The following is a 20,957-nucleotide window of genomic DNA, read 5'->3' as shown; positions in this document are numbered from 1 at the left end:
ACAAATTTGTGTTTGGAAGAGGCTTAAACTTTAAAAAGGACAAATTTCTATTTGAAGTTGAAAGTAGTGATGACTGCATCATGAAGCAAGCTATTTAAATAGACAACATAACATGGAACACAGCAGAAGGTAAACATTGCCAGAATGAAAAAACTTTGGGGGATCTGAAGAAACTGCTGAAGTAACTCAGAGCTCTTGACTTCAGAAGAGATGCAGAAAACAGACCCTTTGCAGCAAAGCAAAAGAATAATAAGAAGATCCAGATACTTGGATGGCTATGTTATTTTGGCTTTGAATGCAGAAAAAATTGTGGAAAATTTATCTCAGAATTTTGACGATGTGAAGGATAAGCACAACGAGGAAGAATAGGCAAAAGCAATAAAGGAGTGATATTGGGCTCCCTATCATGCAATGGAACTTAGACTTATGTAACACTTACAGAAAGCCATTGACAGCATCTACATCTACATTTATACTCCACAAGCCACCCAATGGTGTGTGGCGGAGGGCACTTTACATGCCACTGTCATTACCTTCCTTTCCTGTTCCAGTCACGTACGGTTCGCGGGAAGAACGACTGCTGGAAAGCCTCCGTGCGCACTCGTATCTCTCTCATTTTACATTCGTGATCTCCTCGGGAGGTATAAGTAGGGGGAAGCAATATATTCGATACCTCATCCAGAAACGCACCCTCTCGAAACCTGTACAGCAAGCTACACCGCGACGCAAAGCGCCTCTCTTGCAGAATCTGCCACTTGAGTTTGCTAAACATCTCCGTAACGCTATCACGGTTACCAAATAACCCTGTGACAAAACGCGCCGCTCTTCTTTGGATCTTCTCTACTCCTCTGTCAACCCGACCTGGTACGGATTTCACACTGATGAGCAATACTCAAGTATAGGTCAAATGAGTGTTTTGTAAGCCACCACCTTTGTTGATGGACTACATTTTCTAAGGACTCTCCCAATGAATCTCAGCCTGGCACCCGCCTTACCAACAATTAATTTTATATGATCAATTCACTTCAAATCATTCCGCACGCATACTCCCAGATATTTTACAGAAGTAACTGCTACCAGTGTTTGTTTCCCTATCATATAATCGTACAATAAATGATCCTTCTTTCTATGTATTCGCAATACATTACATTTGTCTATGTTAAGGGTCAGTTGCCACTCCCTGCACCAAGTGCCTATCTGCTGCAGATCTACCTGCATTTCGCTGCAATTTTCTAATGCTGCAACTTCTCTGTATACTACAGCATCATCCGCGAAAAGCCACATGGAACTTCCGACACTATCTACTTGCTCATTTATATATATTGTGAAAAGCAATGGTCCCATAACACTCCCCTGTGGCACGCCAGAGGTTACTTTAACGTCTGTAGACGTCTCTCCATTGAGAACAACATGCTGTGTTCTGTTTGCTAAAAACTCTTTAATCCAGCCACACAGCTGGTCTGATATTCCATTAGCTCTTACTTTGTTTATCAGCAAGTAGATGTGCAAAGTAAAAAGAGATGTATCTGGAAATAGTAAAAGGTATAAGGCATGCCATTACAGGCTGTCCAAGGGTAAAAGAGAGTAACTATGAGGAGGGATCTACACCTACATCAACATCTGTACTTTGCAAACTACTGTGAAGTGCATGGTAGAGGTATTTCCCATTATACCAGTTATTAGGGTCTTCTCCCATTCCATTCATGTATGGATTGTGGAAAAAATGATTGTTTAAATGTCTCCATTGTGCTGTAATTAATCTAATCTTGTTCTCACAATCCCTATGGGAGTGATAAGGAATGCAGTATAATTTTGGAGTCATCATTTAAATTTGATTCTTGAAACTTTGTAAGCAGTCTTTCTCAGGATAGTTTATGTCTATCTTCGAGAGAAAGAACAGGAATACAGCAGTCCCATTGGGCTTTTTAATTATTATTGCATACCAGATTTCAGCTATAAATAGCCATGTTAACTGCATTTGAGTGAGCTATAGTCAAATTAACTCCTGTCACCATATTGCTTTATTGGTGTACAGTCAGGAGTAAACTGGTGACATGTCCTGCTGGAAATTTGTTGGATTATTACTCCCATTGTGACAGGTTGTGGTATTTCTATCCTTCCTTATAATAATAGGTGGTCGCTGTCCACAATGGTTCAATATGGAGTCGAAGATGGTGAAGTGTCTCCAAAAGACTGCCAGTTCAGTTTCTTCAGCATCTGTGTGACACTCTCTCACAGGTCAAACATTCATCTTGCCCTTCTCTGTATACATTCAATATCGCCTGACCCCCGTTCGTTTTACCTAGTGTGGGTCCCACACGCTTTGGCTGTGTTCTAGGATGGGTCAAACGAGTGACTGGTAAATAACTTCTTTTGTAGATTGACTGCATTTTCCCAGTTTTCTATCAATAAACTGAAGTCTGCCACTTGCTTTATCCATGACTGAACCTATGTGATCAGTCCATTTCATATCCCTATAAAGTGCTACACCCCCAGGTATTTTTATGTGTTGACCAATCCCAAATATGAGTCATATTGCATAGTAATAGGATACTACTTTTTTTTTCATGGTGTGTAATAAATAAACACAACATTTTTATGAAGTAAGTGGATGTACAAAATGCATTCCTACACGTAAAGCTAAATTTATCTGTGAAACCTATGACAGTTTGTGACGATTATCATTGTGCATACTGCTATTACAGAAATGTGAACATCAATGAGTGAAGTATGTGGATATAAAATACAATTTTATACAACTGTTCTACATCGGACATCTACATGTTCAGTTATCAGCTCCAAGGAAAAAGTGGCAGATATCTTAAGAAAAGCGTTTATGAGTTCACAATTCAACAGGGTGTTTCAGGTTGGGGACATTGAAAGTGAGAGATGCTTGGTGTGTTAATGTTTGTGCTTGTGATTTGCCACATGTATGTGTCATTTTTGGAAGTTCCCATTGGAATTATTAAATAGAGGGGGATGTTTGGAAGTATGAACAACTTGGTAATTATACTTTTATATTTTCTCCTCTGTTATATGTGTTCCTCTCAGCCTTTGTTCTTGTTCAGTATCTTGCCAGCAATGGTGGCTCTCCAGTAATTGTAATATTGGTTAAACTATTATTAGGTTTCCCAATTTTTAACTAGATAATATTCAGAGAAGTTTCTAGTTACAATATAAGGCTTGCGAGTGGCGAATCACATTTACTTTTGGGATAGAATTTCTGCGAGGATCTATAACAGAGAGTTGTAGAAGCACGGAATAAAAACACCTACATCGGCAAAATGATTGTATCGATAGGAACGAGGGGACAAGCATAATAAGAATAGCTCAAACTATGTCTGATGTAGAGATCATTAATAGTTTCTTTTTACATTTGTTTACGTGTGTGTGAACGAAGACGTCGAAGTATTTACGTTATATTTCTGGCCCGCACGCCCTAGACATTGCTTGTTATTCCTGCACCCTAATCATTGTTGGTTTTCGACTTTTTAGCTACAGTTTCATATAATGGAAAAAAGTACGCGAATCAGTTTCGAATGTACCAATGTTCCCTTTAGTATATATTTACTTCACATGTTTTTCTTTTAATTCAGACAGATATAATTAAGAAAATAGCCATATTTAGTTACGACGTTGTCCACATCCGTAATATTTACTCTCGCAACTTGAAATGAGCAGTCATTAAATTTATTCACCACCAGTGCCCAGCCGCCATTTTTTTAAATGATTTCTGTTGCTGCCAACTGTCGGTGACCACACGCACTACGAGATGATCCGCAGCGCTGTTATGCGGTGAAGTTTTGCAGTAGCTGCGACAGCAAAAGTTAACCTACACGCGAGTGGCTTTTGACATTAGTGTCGTCACTGGGTAGTGTGTTGATGCGATCAATAACATTTTAAGAGTGTGTTCTCCCTCGCTTGTTATGTGTACTACTTCATACCGTCGTGCAGTATCAACAATAACAACAACAATAAAAGTTATAACGAAATCGTTTAGTGCTGCAGCTTATTGCTAGCAGCAAAGATGTCTGGAGAGGAATGCGAATCAGGAATGGATTATTCAGAGGACGAGTGTGGCTACGCGGATTATTACAATGACGAGGATGATTGCGAAATGGAGCAACCGGACCCGACGAAGCGAGATCCAGAATATTTCAGCTACGAGTGCCTGAGTGTGGAAGAAGTGGAACGGCATCTAAACGTCTCAGTTGAAGCATTAAGTAACAGCTTGCAGATAACCCCATCATTAGCTAAAGTGCTGTTGCATACTAACCGGTGGTCAGTGCAGGACATAGTGAAGAAATTCGGTGACGAATCTGTGAACCTCCTGGACCGCAAGTCGTCTGCGTCTTCTACAACGGGGGCGGTGGATCAGGGACAGATCCGCACAACCCTACAAGCCATTCAGTGTCCAGTGTGCCTACTAACGCAGCCGCATGATAAATTTAGCGCCCTTTCGTGCGGTCACAAGTTCTGTAAGGACTGTTGGTCGGTGCACTTTGAGGTGCAAATACTGCAGGGAGTTTCGACAGGCATTGGCTGCATGGCGAAAGACTGTGACGTTCTCGCTCCAGAAGACTTCGTTCTGTCACAGGTCTCACGGCCTGCCACCAGAGAGAGGTACCTTATTTCTCATATTTTTCAGCTTCTAATTAATAGACTTATTTTCACCCCCCCCCCCCCCTACACACACACACACACACACACACACACACACACACACACACACACATATATATATATATATATATACACACACACACACACACACACACACACACACACACTTGGATTCTTATACAGTTTAGCCTCAAATTTATGTCCCAGTTGTTATTGTATTGGCCGTCCCTCTCCATCAATCCCTTGTGTCGTTTTTAAAATGTATTCTGCTGGATAACTTCTGTTAAATTACATTTGTATCATGTTTCCCATGTTATTCAAAAACAATACAAGAAGTTCTAGAGACCATTGTCAATGTAATTATTCAGCCAGAAACTTGCTTTAAATGCTCAGAAATTTAAAATTGTGCACTTCGCAGAACGAAAAATGTAGTATGACTGATATCAGTGAGTCACTATTGGAGTTAGCTAACTCATACAAATATCTGCTTGTACTACTTTGTAGGGATATGAAATGGAATGATCACATCGTCTCAGCTACAAAGGAGGTTGCTCACAAATCACATGTGTAAGTGGTTCTAGAATATGTGTGTGGGACCTGTACCGGAGAGGATTAACAGGAAATACTGAATAGAAGGACAGCATGAACAGTCCCTGGTTTGTTTGATCCATGGCAGAGTGTCACAGAGATACAGAAGGCAGTGAAGTGGTAGACTGGTAGAAGCTAGGTATAAAAGTTTCTGCCTCAAGAAAGTCTATTATCAAGGTTTCAAGAACTGGCTTTAATTGGTGACTCTAGGAATATATCACAACCCCCTGTGTATTGCTCACATAGGGATTCTGAGGTTAAAATAAGAATAATTACTGCATGCCAAGAGGCATTCAACAACATTCTTCCTGTGCTCCTTATGTGAATGAAACGGGAAGAGACCCTAATAACTGGTACAGTGGGGCGTACCCTCTGCCATGCACCTCTTGCTGGTTTGCAGAGTATAGATGTGGATGTACATGTAGAGTGTTGTGCAGTTTTCTGTGGAGTGTCACCCACCATGACATGCACACTTATGGCAGATCAGGGTAGTGTGTGGTTCAATTGACTTCAATTTGAACATATTTATTGGCAGTAGAATTGTCTGTGATTCACTGTGGTGTAGCACTCAACCCCTCCAAAAAATCATTGCATATTTGGAGTGTTCTATAAATGTGGGATCAAGGCTCCAGTTTTGGCTACTACCCCAAATATGACCACTCTGGTGTAATTAGTAAAATTTTAATCTCTTTTGAATACCAACTACTCTTACAATAGTGTATTACAGTCAAAATGAAATGTTCTGTTCAGTTAGGTGTAGATGCCTTTTCTTGTTCGGAGTTGTAATTTTGTGAAAAGGTCTATTTCGAAGAAGTTGAACTTAATAGCATTTTTCTTTAAGCAATGCAGTATCAGTTTTTCATATTCTGCATGATTAAATAAAACATCAGTAGAAACTTAACTTGTTAGTAGGTAAGGTTTCATTTCTTACAAGTTAAATGTTGTACAACCCAAAAGTACACTTAAACTTCTGTGGCCAGCAACAGATCCATATTTATTCTTGGTTCCGTGTTATGGCCATGCTTGTGTCCATAAGTGGAGACATATGCATGTCCTGTTTTTGCCACTTAAAAATTTATACGAAACATCTATAATACAAATTTTGTCTGTATTTTAACTAAGCTAGTTTCATTTAAGTGGGCCTATTTAAAATATTTCTGGTATTTTTTAATATCAAGATAGACCCAATTAATAGGATTGCTGGAGCATCCCATATTAATTTCTCTATCCTTGTAACATACTAAAATATGCAATACAAATTATGAAATGTAACATTTTTTAACTCAAGGATTTTGAGTCAACCAAAGAACAAGAGGTTTCAGTAATCTCCCAATGAAGTTAAATAGGCCCTGGAGGCTATTGTTGAGGAAAGGAAGGCTGCTACTGGCTCTACAATGCTCCAACAACATTAAGAAATACAATTTCTGGTCTACCTCCACAAGAATCTACTGTCACCATGTTTTTGTCTCTAATGGGGTTTCTAGGTACTAAGAAAAATCTCCATGTGTCTATGCGAAACCTTACTGTAAAGGCAGGTTCGTAAATTTCTAAGTCTCCTTTGCAAACATTCTGCCTGAGAAAAAGTGATATGACTTTCTGGAGAGATACAAAAGTTTAGTCACAAAGATGCTGAATGTTAGTGGCGTCAGAGGTTTTTTGACTGGGAAGGGGGGGGGGGGGGGGGAAGAAAAAAAAAAGTAGTTCCAGGAAGAATCTGAAAATGTAAATAATAAGGATATGTCAGATGATCCTAACAGAGTTTTTATTATGGATAAAACCTTTTTTCTGGCTCCTGAAGGGGAATTAATCATAGATAGAATTACAACAATTTTCATTAGGCTAATTGTTTTTCTGTTCCACTCAGTTGTTGTAACTTTATGTACTTTGTGCTATTTTGTTTCCTTATGTGCTTGTGTAAACAACAAATTACTTTATAGCAAATTGATTTTACAACAACTCAAAGCCCCAGTTTTATTATAGGCCCCTAATATGCAGCCAAAAGTGCGGAAATGACTGGGCAGCCATAGCTAGAATTAATGTGGCCAAAACTTGGGAAATGTATGAATTTATTCAATTTTTTTAAAATTTGTTATAAAACTTAAAAACATATATTCCTACATAGTTATAATGTACAGGCTTGGAAACAATAGGTATTATTTTTTGAAGTAATTTGCAAACTTTATTTCTGTAGTGAACATATAGCCTATTCTGAATTGTCTGTAAGATGGCCATAAGTGGTGCCTTTGCCCTAATTACATCTAATCGTGATGTGAGTGCCTCCCTCCTACGGAGGCACAAAGATTTGCGTTGTGTGAAACACTATGGAAACCTCAGTTCTAAAACTTTGTTTTTGTTTATGCTCTGTGTGCGTTTTTTCCCCTGTATTTTGCAACATAAAGTATGATAAAAATTTGTTTTTCTTTCTTGCTACAAAAATATCTTTTATCTACCACAAAAAGATCAGAATGAAAGTGGACAAGTCCATTAAAGTCAGTTTCCAGAGTAATGTCTGGAAAGGGAAACCAACGTTAGTTAATTAAGCATGCAATTTCAATTGTTTCACAGTTCAGGTACTATATCTTTGGTAAGTATTTAAATAGGCTAGTATGCTACTTTATATTCACTTACTCGAATACAGTTATTATGCTTTTACCCATTGTAGATGTGGAACACTGTAAAAGATGGATGGAGGTTATTGGAATGGCTGCAGGCAGTCGTTTTTCATGATGGTAGAGATTGTTTTATTTTACCATCACCAGTTTTGAGGTGCATAGTGACTCATCGTCAGATGGTATACATGTCTTCTTTGTTTGTTAACGTTTTTGCGGATCAATGTGTGTAGTGCTATGTTTGCCAACATCACATGTGCTCCAAGAATAAACACAGATTGTAAATAACTCCACATGTCAATTCCCACAAGGCTACTAACAAATAAAAAATGTATGCTGTGTGATGATGAGTTGCTGTGTGTCTTGAAAGCAGTGGGGCCATGGTAAACAAAAAAATTCCGTCGCCACAGAGGTGACCGGTTGCATTCGTTTTGATGATTTTCGTACTGTTATTGCTTGGAAGGATAAAATTTATTGGATGTGGTTCACTTTCTCTCTGAAACTTCAAGGAAAATGTATGGCATGAAATTTATTATCAGTATTAGTTTTGTATTAAGGAATATACGTATCTGTTTCTCATTATATCAGTTAAAACACCTTTCATATTCTCAATTTTCAAAGAACTGGTGCTTAGATACCCTGTAATTTTATTACACATAACACAACTGCATACTGAAGTTCTTAATATTCGAATAATAAGCACTAATATTGTCATTGTCATTCTGCAAAGTGCTATTGCTAGAGCATGTGTTCAAATCTACTGCAATGTCTTTAAAGTATATGTGATTCATTGGTGTATCATATTGCAGGGATGATTTCAAATTGCTCTTCCCTTGTATCCTCACTGGTCTTCTGGATATATCAATTGAATATTGATGCATAGTTGCTTGACTTCGCAGAGGTTTTCTTTGTCCTTTGTTTCCCAGATTACCCTTTTGATACAGGATTTGTTTGTTCAAATACTAATTTAAGGAAAGCCTTATTAAAATTTCGGATAGCATATAATCATGCAATTGATAGCCAGTCTACTTTCAAATAGTTATTACGCTTCCCAAAGTTCAGGTGCTTGCGACTTATTTCTGGTAACTACTGTGAGTTTAGACTTAAATTCCTCTTTGTTGATTTTAGAGTTATGATCCAATGCTCTGACATGTAAATATATTGTTGTTTTGTAACAATATTATGAGAAGGATACTTGCTACTCACCACATAGCGGAAATCCTTAGTCGCAGACAGGCACAACAAAGACTGTCGAAAAGTGAGCTTTCAGCCAACAAGGTCTTCATTGAAAATAGCCCCCACTCCCCCCTCCCCCACACACATGATCACAGTCTGTAGCTGTTGAAGCTGAGATTGTGGTCATGTATGTGCGATTTGCATTTGTGTGAGTGTGTGTGTATGATGTCTGTTTCTGATGAAGGCCTTGTTGGCTGAAAGCTCACTTTCTGCGACTCAGCATCTCTGCTATGTGGTGAGTAGCAACTATCCTTTTCATAAAATTGTTACATTCCATCCTGGATTTTCCATTGTTTCATTGTTCTTTTTACTCTTTTTTTTTTTTTTTTTTTTCAATTATATCAAGTCTAAAATCCTAGACAGCAAGAATTTTGGATGCATAGTATCTGTTTTTAGATCAGAAACTTGATCCAGTTTTAATGGAGATGTCACCATTCAGACGTTTCAATTTTGTCCAGTATGTGAGTCTAGAAGCAGAATGCTTGAAGTTTCAGACATTCTGTCTTAAATATTCACCGATACTAGATTCTGTCGATATTTCTTTAAAACCGTCTGCCACTTCATGGAACCATTTAAACTCAAATACAAGTATTGCTGTTTATTTACAAAACATTAAAACTGAAAAGATAGGTACTCGAGGTGTCTGTAAATGTTATAAAACAAGACTGTTGTGAAGTTGGTTCACTAAAACTGAAAGCAGTTTGGTTAGACACTGGACTCGCATTCGGAAGGACGACGGTTCAATCCCGCGTCCGGCCATCCTGATTTAGGTTTTCCGTGATTTCCCTAAATCACTCCAGGCAAATGCCGGGATGGTTCCTCTGAAAGGGCACGGCCGACTTCCTTCCCCATCCTTCCCTAATCCGATGAGACCGATGACCCCGCTGTCTGGTCTCCTTCCCCAAACCAACCAACCAACTGAAAGCAGTTGACTGCCTTTTTTAGGGAAACAGGTCTGATGTAACATGGTGAAAAATTGATGCTACACTGTCAAGTAGCATTCCTATTTCAGTTTTACAGAGTACTCGGCAACACTGACCACTTGCCTAGCTCGAATTTATTGCTAATCTCTTGCCTGGTGCAAAGTCCCAGAGTGTCTGGAAAAAATCATAAGTGACTCCTGTATATCAGAAGGGTAAAAGAACTGACCCACAAAATTATGGACTGATATCTTTAACATATATTTGCTGCAGAATCCTTGAAGATATTCTCAGTTCGAATATAAATCATTTCCGAGAGAGGGGAAAGTGTCTGTCCACAACCCAGCAAGGATTTTAAAAAGTGTTGCTTGTGCAAAACGCAGTTTGTCCTTTGCTCACATGATATGCTGCCGCAAACTGTGGGCAAAGAGCGAGAGACAGATTCCATATTTCTATGTTTCTGAAAAGCCTTTGACACAGTGCTGTTTATGAAAGTAGAAGCATGTGGAATAGATTTCCAGATACGCGAGTGGCTCTAAACCTTCCCAAGTAAGGCAAACCTGTACATTGTACTCGACCGCTAGTGTTCGTCAGAGACGAGGGTATTGTCAGCAGTGCCCCAGGTAAATTTGATAGGAGTGCTATTATCCTATATATACGAGGTGGAGTTTGAAAATAAGTTTCCCCTGTCGACTGTGGGCAGAGTTGTGTGATATGGGTGAAAGACGACATGGAAGGTAAACACGCAAGTGCGAGACACCGATACACTATTGGGTAGAGGTTGACCACAATCGAGCAGATGGGGTTGTCGCAGAGCCTGAGCAAAGTGGAGGCCAACCACTCAGTCTTTTCCCGGAGATATGGAGAGAAGGTGTGTTTTGGAATCGTGGTCACAGGCAGAAGTGAGAGCTGTTATCTGCTATGAATGGGCACGTGGTGTATCAGGCACAGAAATTCATAACCACCTTGTTGAGGTGTACGGGTCGGGTGTGATGTCGAGGCAAATGGTGCGGAGGTGGTGACAGCAATTCAGTGATGGACGTCAGCAAGTGCAAGTCATACCGAGCCCTTGAAAGACGCGCACGGCCACTACAGATGCAACTGTCGGGAAGGTGGATGACACGATTAAAGCGAACTGACGTATCTCCATCGATAGACTAGTGGCAGAACTTGGAATTGGACACGAGCGAGCTCACTAGATCATCCACGACATTCTTCGATACAGGACGGTGTCGGCACAATGGGTGCCCCGCTAACTGACCCTGACACACACAGAACAACGCACGTCGTTCAGGCTGGAACAGCTCGTGCGTTACCACAAATCTGGCACTGACCTTCTGTTTTGGATTGTGACGTGGGTCCACCATTACACGCTCGAATCAAAGGCTGCATCCGTGGAGCGGAAACATCCGTCATCACCTGTTCGAAAGAACTCCATCTGCAGGTAAAGTGCTACTCACCGTTTTCTGGGACGCCAAAGGAGTTTTGCTGCTGGACTTTCTGGAGGATGCAACTGTCAATGCTGCACGGTACTGTGCCACTCTGTTGAAATTGAAAGAGGTGATTCGGGAAAAGCGGCCTGGCCTTCTCAGATCTGGTGTTCTGCTGTCGGATGACAATGCGAGACCACACACGGCGACGGCAACGCAAAACCGTATTGCAACTCTTGGTTGGGAATGCGTACACCATCCGCCCTACAGTCCGAATCTCGCACCAAGTGACTTCCGTCTGTTTCCTGCTTTGAAGAAGACTCTCGGCAGAAAGTGCTTTGGCAGCGATGCTGACGTCTAACGAACCGTTCAACGCTTCTTCCGTATGCAACACCCTGATTTTTTCCTGGAAGGCTTTTTGAAGCTTATAAAGCAGTATGACAAATGTCTCAATGTACTTTGAAATTATGTAGAAAAATAAAGATATGTCTTATCTTTAATGTCTCATTCTCTTTTTTTTCCTTTCACACGCAACGCTGACCACAGTTGACAGTGGAAACGTATTTTCCAACTCCCCCCTCCTACATAAATGATCTGGCAGAGGGGTGGGCAGCAATCTGGCGTTGTTTGCTGGCGATTCTGTAGTGTACAGAAGGGTGTCATTGTTGAGTGACTGTAACGGGATACAGGGTGACTTAGATAAAATTTGTAGTTGTTGTGATGAATGGCAGCTAGCTCTAAATGTAGAAAAATGTAAGTTAATGTGGATGACGTTGAAAAAGAGTCAGAAATGTAATGAGCACGTAAAGATTGTACTAGGGAAGGTGAATGGTTAACTTTGGTTTATTGGCAGATTTTATCAAAGTGTGTTTTATTGTGTAAGAATGTGTAAAATGTGATTTATTAGTCTCATTACATACATTGTACAGATCATATGATCTGTTGTACAGGAGACACATCAAGTTTAGCAAAAATATAATTATAGTGATTTACAGAAATTCTTTTTACACTATTTCAAGAATAATGCCAATAAATACAACACTACAATATTTACTATAAAGTAACAGTTTACCAATTTCCTATGTTGTACACAGACAACAATACAATATTAGCTATCGATTTTTATTGTTCAAAGTGTCAGACTGTTTTCCACGAATTCAATGGTGTAGTAACGTTTCTCCATTAAAATATTTTGGAGTAAACTTTTCAGCAAACCAAGGGCCATTGGTAATATGTTTATTCCTTTTAATTTGGTATATATTATATGTTTTATAGGAAACCACATATAGGACACTAGAGCAAGTGCTAGGGATCCCCACCAGATTAGATTAAAGGAAGAAATTGAAGCAGTTCAGAGGCGGGCTTCTAGATGTTGCTGGTAGGTTCGAACAACATGCAAACATTATGGAGATATAAATGTAGGCTTCTGCAGCCATTGTCACACTCAATAAAATTTTTCTGGGTTTGTGACCGCATTCTCAATATACAGGGTGAACACAAAGTCTTTCCCTGATTATAACAATTTATCACAGAATAACTGTTCAACATAATAATTTACATTGATGCCGTTACATAGGTTAGTGTTAGTAGTTTTTTTTAAGACCACTTACGTTAGTAAACCTCAACGTGTGCTCCCTTGGGTAGCTCGGAAATTGCAGTTCCCACCAGATGTTTCTTAACATGTGTTCTGTCACAGTACCCACAGCAGCTTCTATCCTAGCCTTCAGTTCGTTGACGTCAGCAACTGGTGTGAGAAAGACTCTGTCCTTGATACAGCCCCAGAAAAAGAGTCAAGGGGCGTAATGTCTGGAGAGCGGGGTGGCCAGGGTGTTGGACCGTTCCTTCCAATCCACCGATCCGGAAATGTTTCATCCAGGAAGTCACGCACCGTCAGAGCCATGGGGGGAGGGGGGGGGGGGGCGGCGGCGAATGCTCCATCTTGCTGGAAAAGTATCCATGGTTGATATTCTTCTAACTGTGCGACAATGAACTGTTGCAAAACGTCTAAGTAAATGTTAGCGGCAATGGATTTTTCCACAAAAAATGTCCAAAAACCTTGTTATGCATGAGGCCGCACCAAACATTAGCTTTTTCCCTGTCTCGCTGTAACTGTACAGTAGCATGTGGAGACTCTGAACTCCATATGGGGACATTATGTCTATTTACCATTCCAATGACATATGAAAGGTGGATTCATCGGTAAAGCATATGTGAATCAAGTAATTGTTAGTGCCATCAATCCTGTTGAGAGTCTCAGTTGCAAATTCAGCGCGTGTCACTAAATCATTGGGTTGCGAGGCCTGCACGATTTGCTCTTTGTAAGCATGCAACCTAAGCCTTTCATGAAGAATCTTCACCACACTTCCTTGCAGTATTTGAAGTTGACGTGATGCTTGACGAGTTGATTTAGACGAACTCCGTTGAAATGATTGCAGAACACAATTGACAGTTGCATCACCTACACGAGGCCTGCCACTTTGAGGACGATGTTCAACGCTGCCCGTTTTGTTAAAATCTGCATACCATGTAGCTTTATTGATTAAATGTCAGGAGGGGTGCATCCGTAAGAGTGCCAAAATGTACACTGAACACTGATGGGCGATTTCGTATTGTGAAACCAAAGCACACATTGCGCCTTCTCCTGCTTCTACGCCATTTTCCCAGCAACTGATGTGACCTAACAGACCGCATCGGTGTTGTGGAGCACTAGTGCCATCTGCTGGTCACAACAACTAGTAACACTAACCTATGTAATGGCATCAAAAGTAACTTATTATGTCAAACTGTTATTCTGTTATAAATTTTTATAATCAGGGCAAGACTTTGTGCTCGCCCTATATATAAAACTACCACCGACATTTCGGTCCCGGTTCACACCCTGAGGAAGGTCGCTTGCAACAGAGACCAAAACGTCGGTAGTTTTATATATGTTGACAATGCTCACAAACCCCACAAACCCAGAAAAAAAATTTATTGAATGTTACGGAGATACTTTGGGAAGTCGGGTGAGAATCCGTGGAGGAAGGTGACGTTCTTTTTGAGGAGGACTATCTACATCTACATGACTACTCTGCAATTCACATTTAAGTGCTTGGCAGAGGGTCCATCGAACCGCAATCCTACTATCTCTCTACCACTCCACTCCCGAACAGCGCACGGGAAAAACGAACACCTAAACCTTTCTCTCCGAGCTCTGATTTCTCTTATTTTATTTTGAGGATCATTCCTACCTATGTAGGTTGGGCTCAACCAAATATTTTCACATTCGAAAAAGAAGTTGGTGACTGAAATTTCCTAAATAGGTCTCTCCGCGACGAAAAACGTCTTTGCTTTAATGACTTACATCCCAACTCGCGTATCATATCTGCCACACTCTCTCCCCTATTACGTGATAATACAAAACGAGCTGCCCTTTTTTGCACCGTTTCGATGTTCTCCGTCAATCCCACCTGGTAAGGATCCCACACCGCGCAGCAATATTCTAACAGAGGACGAACGAGTGTAGTGTAAGCTGTCTCTTTAGTGGACTTGTTGCATCTGCCAATGAAACGCAACCTTTGGCTCGCCTTCCCCACAATATTATCTATGTGGTCTTTCCAACTGAAGTTGTTCGTAATTTTAACACCCAGGTACTTCGTTGAATTGACAGCCTCGAGAATTGTACTATTTATCGAGTAATCGAATTCCGGCGGATTTCTTCTGGAACTCGTGTGGATCACCTCACACTTTTCGTTATTTAGCGTCAACTGCCACCTGCCACACCATACAGCAATCTTTTCTAAATCACTTTGCAACTGATACTGGTCTTCGGATGACCTTACTAGACGGTAAATTACAGCATCATCTGCGAACAACCTAAGAGTACTGCTCAGATTGTCACTCAGGTCATTTATATAGATCAGGAACAGCAGAGGTCCCAGGACGCTTCCCTGGGGAACACCTGATATCACTTTAGTTTTACTCGACGATTTGCCGTCTATTACTATGAACTGTGACCTTCCTGACAGGAAACTATTGAGAACATTTAGAGAACTGACATTTGAGGCTGACTGTAGAATGATTCTACTACCTCCAACGTACAATCTGCATAAGGATAATGAAGATAAGATTAAAGAGATTAGGACTTGTACAGAGGCATATAGGCATTTTTCCCTTAGTCTGTTTGCAAGTGGAACAGGAAAGGTAATTGACTGGTATTGGTACTGTGTATCCTCTGCTACGCACTGTACGGTGGCTTACGAAATATATATGTAGATGTGGAATTGTTATGATATAGCACATAATAGAAGAGTGATTCAAAAAGTAATAGCAAAGTATTTTTTGTGAAGCATGTATTTACTTACAGATAAAAACAAGATGTCACTTTTCAAGGTAGTTATCCTCCTTTTTGATACACTTCTCATACTGTTACACCAACTTTTCTGTTCCATTTGAATAAAAGAATTTCGATTGTGTCTGCAACCCAGAGTGTACAGTTTCCTTAGCCTCGTCTTCACTTTCAAATCGTCTTCCTCTGAGAGCGTCCTGCAGGGGTACAGACACACGGTAATCCGTAGGAACGAGATTGGGGGTGTATAGGGGATGCAGTATGACCTCAAATCTCAGTCTCCGAATGATGGCAAAAGTTGCAGTTGAGGTGTGGGGGCACACATTGTCATGAGGGCGAACAACACCTCTCGTATTGCTGGCTGTAGTTTGTTCTCCAGTGTGGTGCTGGACCGAGCACTGTTAACTGTTTCACCCCTTTTCGGACAGTGCTCCAAAATCGGTCCATTCGTATCCTGGAAGAAGTCAAAAAGAACCTTTGCAGCAGAAAGTTGAGACTTGAATTATTTCTTGGCTAGAGAAGATGTATGTCGAATGTACGCGGCTCGTGTTCTCGTGGTCGCATTCTCCCTTCCCGAGCACAGGGTCCCGGGTTTGATTCCCGGCGTGATCAGGGATTTTCGCCTGCCTTGAGATGACTGGGTGGTTGTGTTGTCCTCATCATTCATGAAAGTGGCGAGATTGGACTGAGCAAGGTTGGGAATTTGTACGGGCGCTGATAGCTGCGCAGTTGAGTGCCCCACACATCTATCATCATCATCATTATCATCATCATGTCTGTCGCCATTCCAAAGACTGTCATTTGCTTTCTGGTTCATAGTGATGCACTCAGGTTTCGTCTCCTGTTGCGACACGTGTCAGAAAGTCGTGTCCTTCAGCGTTATATTGCACCGGAAATAATGTGGCTGCCTGAACACGGGTCATCTCGTGTTCAACAGTGGGCATCCTAGCCACCTGTCGTGCACACAAAATACGATACTTGAGAACCTCGCTAATAATGGTACGACTGGATTCGACACTGGTACTCAGATCTCTGGCTAATGCTTCTACAGAAATACGTCAGTTCTCGCGAATCGTGGCATTGGCAAGTCCCACAACTTTAGTAACGGTCTTGCTGGGACGACTAGAGTGGTGCTCTGCGACTGACGTATGTCTGGTTTTAAAGGCAACTACCCAGTCGTACACTCTTTTCTCACTAACGCAGCCGTCTTCATACCTTTCGAATATCCTTTTACAGATTTGTTGTGGTTTTGTGCCCTCCGACCACAAAAATTGTATTACTGCTCGTTGTTCTTTCTACGGTGCACACAGATAGGAATGTGGCCATTTTGTTTCAACTGCCTTTCCTATTCAGCTCGTCTTGCCATTTGTCAACATATGCCGGAACTTCTCAAAGCACGCATTTTCGCTTCCTGCAAGTTTAAATGCCTGATGTCTTAATTGCATTTAATATTGATAGTTTGCTATTACTTTTTGAATTACCCTTAGTATAACTTAGCATTATGGTGTTTAAGGGGGGAAATCTACATAAAATATCTACATAAGGAAAAAAAAAAAAAAGATAATTGAAGTATAGGGTACCCCGAGGTACTACATGAGCTCGAAAGATGGGAGTTTGGTTGAGAGTTGACAAAGCCAGCAAATGTGTCACAGTAGAAAGCTCCTCAACCAAATCCCCCTACATTTCGTAATTTAATGTTGTTAATTATGTCAGCCATCTGTCATTCCTTGCGGTTTGTCTCTCTCTCACGTTAACTGCATAATTGTTCTGTAGGCACACTATTGCTTTGATAAGTTTAACTGTACTGGTGGCAAACAGTGCAGTGTTAAGAGTGGAAAGGAGGTGTTTAAGATATGTCTCCTCAACAGCAATTACAGGGTCAGCGCCTTTCCCATTGCACGCTGTTGTCAACAATAGTTCTTGCGACGAATTAAGTTGACACGACAAAGCTCGACTCAGATGAAGAGAGAGAATTTGATTCTCGTTCTTTATTTCCTACAGTTTGCAGAAGATATTATGTTCTTAATTTTTTATATTTTTATTCAGCGACAACAACTGATATTGTTTATATAAGAATATACAGCCTACAGTTGCAGGTTAACTTTATCGTTTACCTAGGTTTCAACGTTGGTAATAATGTCTTCTTCAGAACATGAAATATTATTTAAGTGTTTGCCTAAAACAAGCCATGTCTTAAGTAAACTTTATAAAACTTGATGCATAACCATAAGGTTTTGTCACTTCTATTAAACAAGCTGTAGCAAACTCACTTTAAGCCCGTTGTATGGGCCTCGTCGTGGGGAAGGCACACGAGGTAGCCGAGTTGACCGAGAGCACATTGTGATGGCCTGGAGGCTCAGCACAAGCATGGTGGAAACTGCACGACTTGTTGGGTGTTTGAGGAGTGCTGTGGTGAGTGTCTTCAACATGTGATGAAACCGAGGTGAAACCGTATCCAGACATCATGGGAATGGGCAGCCACATCTCATTACAGGTGTCAGACGTCGTAGTCTGGGCAGTCGGGTAAAATACAACAGGCGGTGAACTGTGGCAGAACTACACTACTGGCCATTAAAATTGCCACACCAAGAAGAAATGCAGATGATAAACGGGTATTCATTGGACAAATATATTATACTACAACTGACATGTGATTACATTTTCACACAATTTGGGTGCATACATCCTGAGAAATCAGTACCCAGCACAACCACCTCTGGCCATAATAACGGCCTCGATACGCCTGGGCATTGAGTCAAACAGAGCTTGGATGGTGTGCACAGGTACAGCTGCCCGTGCAGCTTCGACACGATACCACAGTTCATCGAGAGTAGTGACTGGCGTATTGTGACAAGCCAGTTGCTCGGCCACCATTGACCAGACGTTTTCAATTGGTGAGAGATCTGTAGAATGTGCTCGCCAGGGCAGCAGTCGAACATTTTCTGTATCCAGAAAGGCCCGTACAGGACCTGCAACATGTGGTCGTTCATTATCCTGCCGAAATGTAGGGTTTCGCAGGTATCGAATGAAGGATAGAGCCACGGGTCATAACACATCTGAAATGTAACGTCCACTGTTCAAAGTGCCGTCAATGCGAACGAGAGGTGACCGAGACGTGTAACCGAGGGCACTCCATACCGTCACGCCGGGCAATACGCCAGTATGGCGATGACGAATACACGCTTCCAATGTGCGTTCACTGCGATGTCACCAGACACTTATGTGACCATCACGATGCTGTAAACAGAACCTGCATTCATCCGAAAAAATGATGTTTTGCAATTTGTGCACCCAGGTTCGTCGTCGAGTACACCACCGCAGGCGCTCCTGTCTGTGATGCAGCTTCCAGGGTGATCGCAGCCACGGTCTGCAAGCTGATAGTCCGTGCTGCTGCAAACGTTGTCGAACTGTTGGTGCAGATGGTTGTTGTCTTGCAAACGTCCCCATCTGTTACTCAGGGATTGAGACATGGCTGCACGATCTGTTACAGCCGTGCGGATAGGATTGCTGTCATCTCGACTGCTAGTGATACGAGGCCTTTGGGATCCAGCACAGCATTCCGCATTACCCTCCTGAACCCACCGATTCCATATTCTGCTAACAGTCATTGGATATTGACCGACGCGAGCAGCAGTGTCGCCATACGATAAACCGCAATCGCGATAGGCTACAATCCGACCTTTATCAAAGTCGGAAACGTGACAGTACACATTTAACCTCCTTACACGAGGCATCACAACAACGTTTCACCACGTAACGCCGATCAACTGCTGTTTGTGTATGAGAAATCGGTTGGAAACTTTCCTCGTGTCAGCACGTTGTAGGTGTCGCCACCTGCACCAACCTTGTGTGAATGCTCTGAAAAGCTGATCATTTGCATATCACAGCATCTTGTTCCTGTCGGTTAAATTTCGCGTCTGTAGCACGTGATCTTCATGGTGCAGCAATTTGGATGCCCAGTAGGGTAACATCAGGAGCACAAGTGTATCTGAACACACATTGCACCTAACACTCCTAAAGACAGGCCTCTGTAGCCGACAACCCGTGCGTGTGCCGGTGTTAGCTCCACGATATTGGCGACTGTGAGTGAAATGGGCACTAGACTTCAGCACAGTGGCTGAGCATTGCACGGTCTTACGAATCCCGATACCTCCTTCATAGTGCCGACGGGAGGGCGAGCTGATGGCGGCTCCATTGTGCTCTGGGGAACATTCATGTGGGCATCCCTGGGTGCAGTGCAGCTCATGCGAGGCACTGTAACGGCCAAGGAGTATTGTACACTCTTTGCTATCAGTGTAAACCCCGTCTTGACGATCACGTTTCCTGACAGCAGTGGCATTTTTCAACAAGAGAACACGCTGTATCACAAGGCCACTAGTGTGATGGAGTGATTCGATGAACTCACCAGATCTGTACTCGATCAAAGACATCTGGAATGTAATTGAATGAGGTATCAGAGCTCATCGCCCCCCTCCCGAAATTGTGTGTGCAGAAATTGTGCCAAATTCCTCCAGCAACCTACCAAGGCCTCATTGCTTCCACGCCATGATTAGTTGCCACTATTATCTGTGCCAAAGTGGACATTCCAGCTATTAGGTAGGTCGTCATAATGTTATTTATTTGCACGTCTAGTTCCGTAGGACCAAATTGAGAAGCAAATCTCAAAGGTCATGGAATGTGTCAGTACATGAAATTACAACATAAAAGGAATTACAGATACAATGTTTATCAACCCAAAAAAGTCAAGCTGTAAGTTTAAGTATATTCAGTCAACAGTATAACATAAAAATCAGCTTAATTTTTCAGGGAACTCCTCGACAGAATAGAAGGAGTCATCCACGAGGAAATTCTTCAGTTTTGATTTGAAAGCACTTGGATTAGTGCTAAGATTTTTTAATTCTTGTGGTAGCTTATTGAAAATGTATGCAGCAGTAAATTGCACACCTTTCTGCACAAGAGTTCGATCAAAATGTAGACTGCATTTCTGCCGAGTATTAACTGAGTGAAAGCTGCTAATTTTTGGAATAAGCTGATATTGTTTACAAGAAATGACAGTAAAGAATATCTATATTGAGAGGACAATGTCACGAGTACCAAGACTAGTGAACAGGGGTTGACAAGAGTTTCGCAAGCTTACACCAGTTATTGCCCGAACTGCATGTTTCTGAGCCGAAAATATCCTTTTAGAATGGGAAGAGTTTCCCCAAAATATAACACCATGTGA

General features: G+C 41.4%; 1 protein-coding gene and 1 long non-coding RNA gene across 3 annotated transcripts in view; both read left to right on the top strand.

Moving 5' to 3' along the window:
- Positions 1-20,957, top strand: part of LOC124553708 — a 583,058-nt gene that overhangs the window by 299,782 nt on the left and 262,319 nt on the right. The gene's annotated exons all lie outside the window — the stretch shown is intronic.
- The window catches only part of LOC124553705 (potential E3 ubiquitin-protein ligase ariadne-2), a 91,114-nt gene continuing 73,940 nt past the window's right edge, over positions 3,784-20,957 (top strand). For both annotated transcript variants that reach the window (XM_047127607.1, XM_047127608.1), the window contains exon 1: positions 3,784-4,623. In XM_047127607.1, the coding sequence (XP_046983563.1) occupies positions 4,028-4,623 (596 nt within the window). In that variant the 5' untranslated portion in view covers positions 3,784-4,027. The remainder of the gene's footprint in view (positions 4,624-20,957) is intronic.

This window comes from Schistocerca americana, chromosome 11 (assembly GCF_021461395.2).
Source record: "Schistocerca americana isolate TAMUIC-IGC-003095 chromosome 11, iqSchAmer2.1, whole genome shotgun sequence".
NCBI lineage: Eukaryota > Metazoa > Arthropoda > Insecta > Orthoptera > Acrididae > Schistocerca > Schistocerca americana.
Note: the sequence above shows the minus strand (reverse complement) of the source record. Positions and strands in the feature narration are given on the sequence as shown.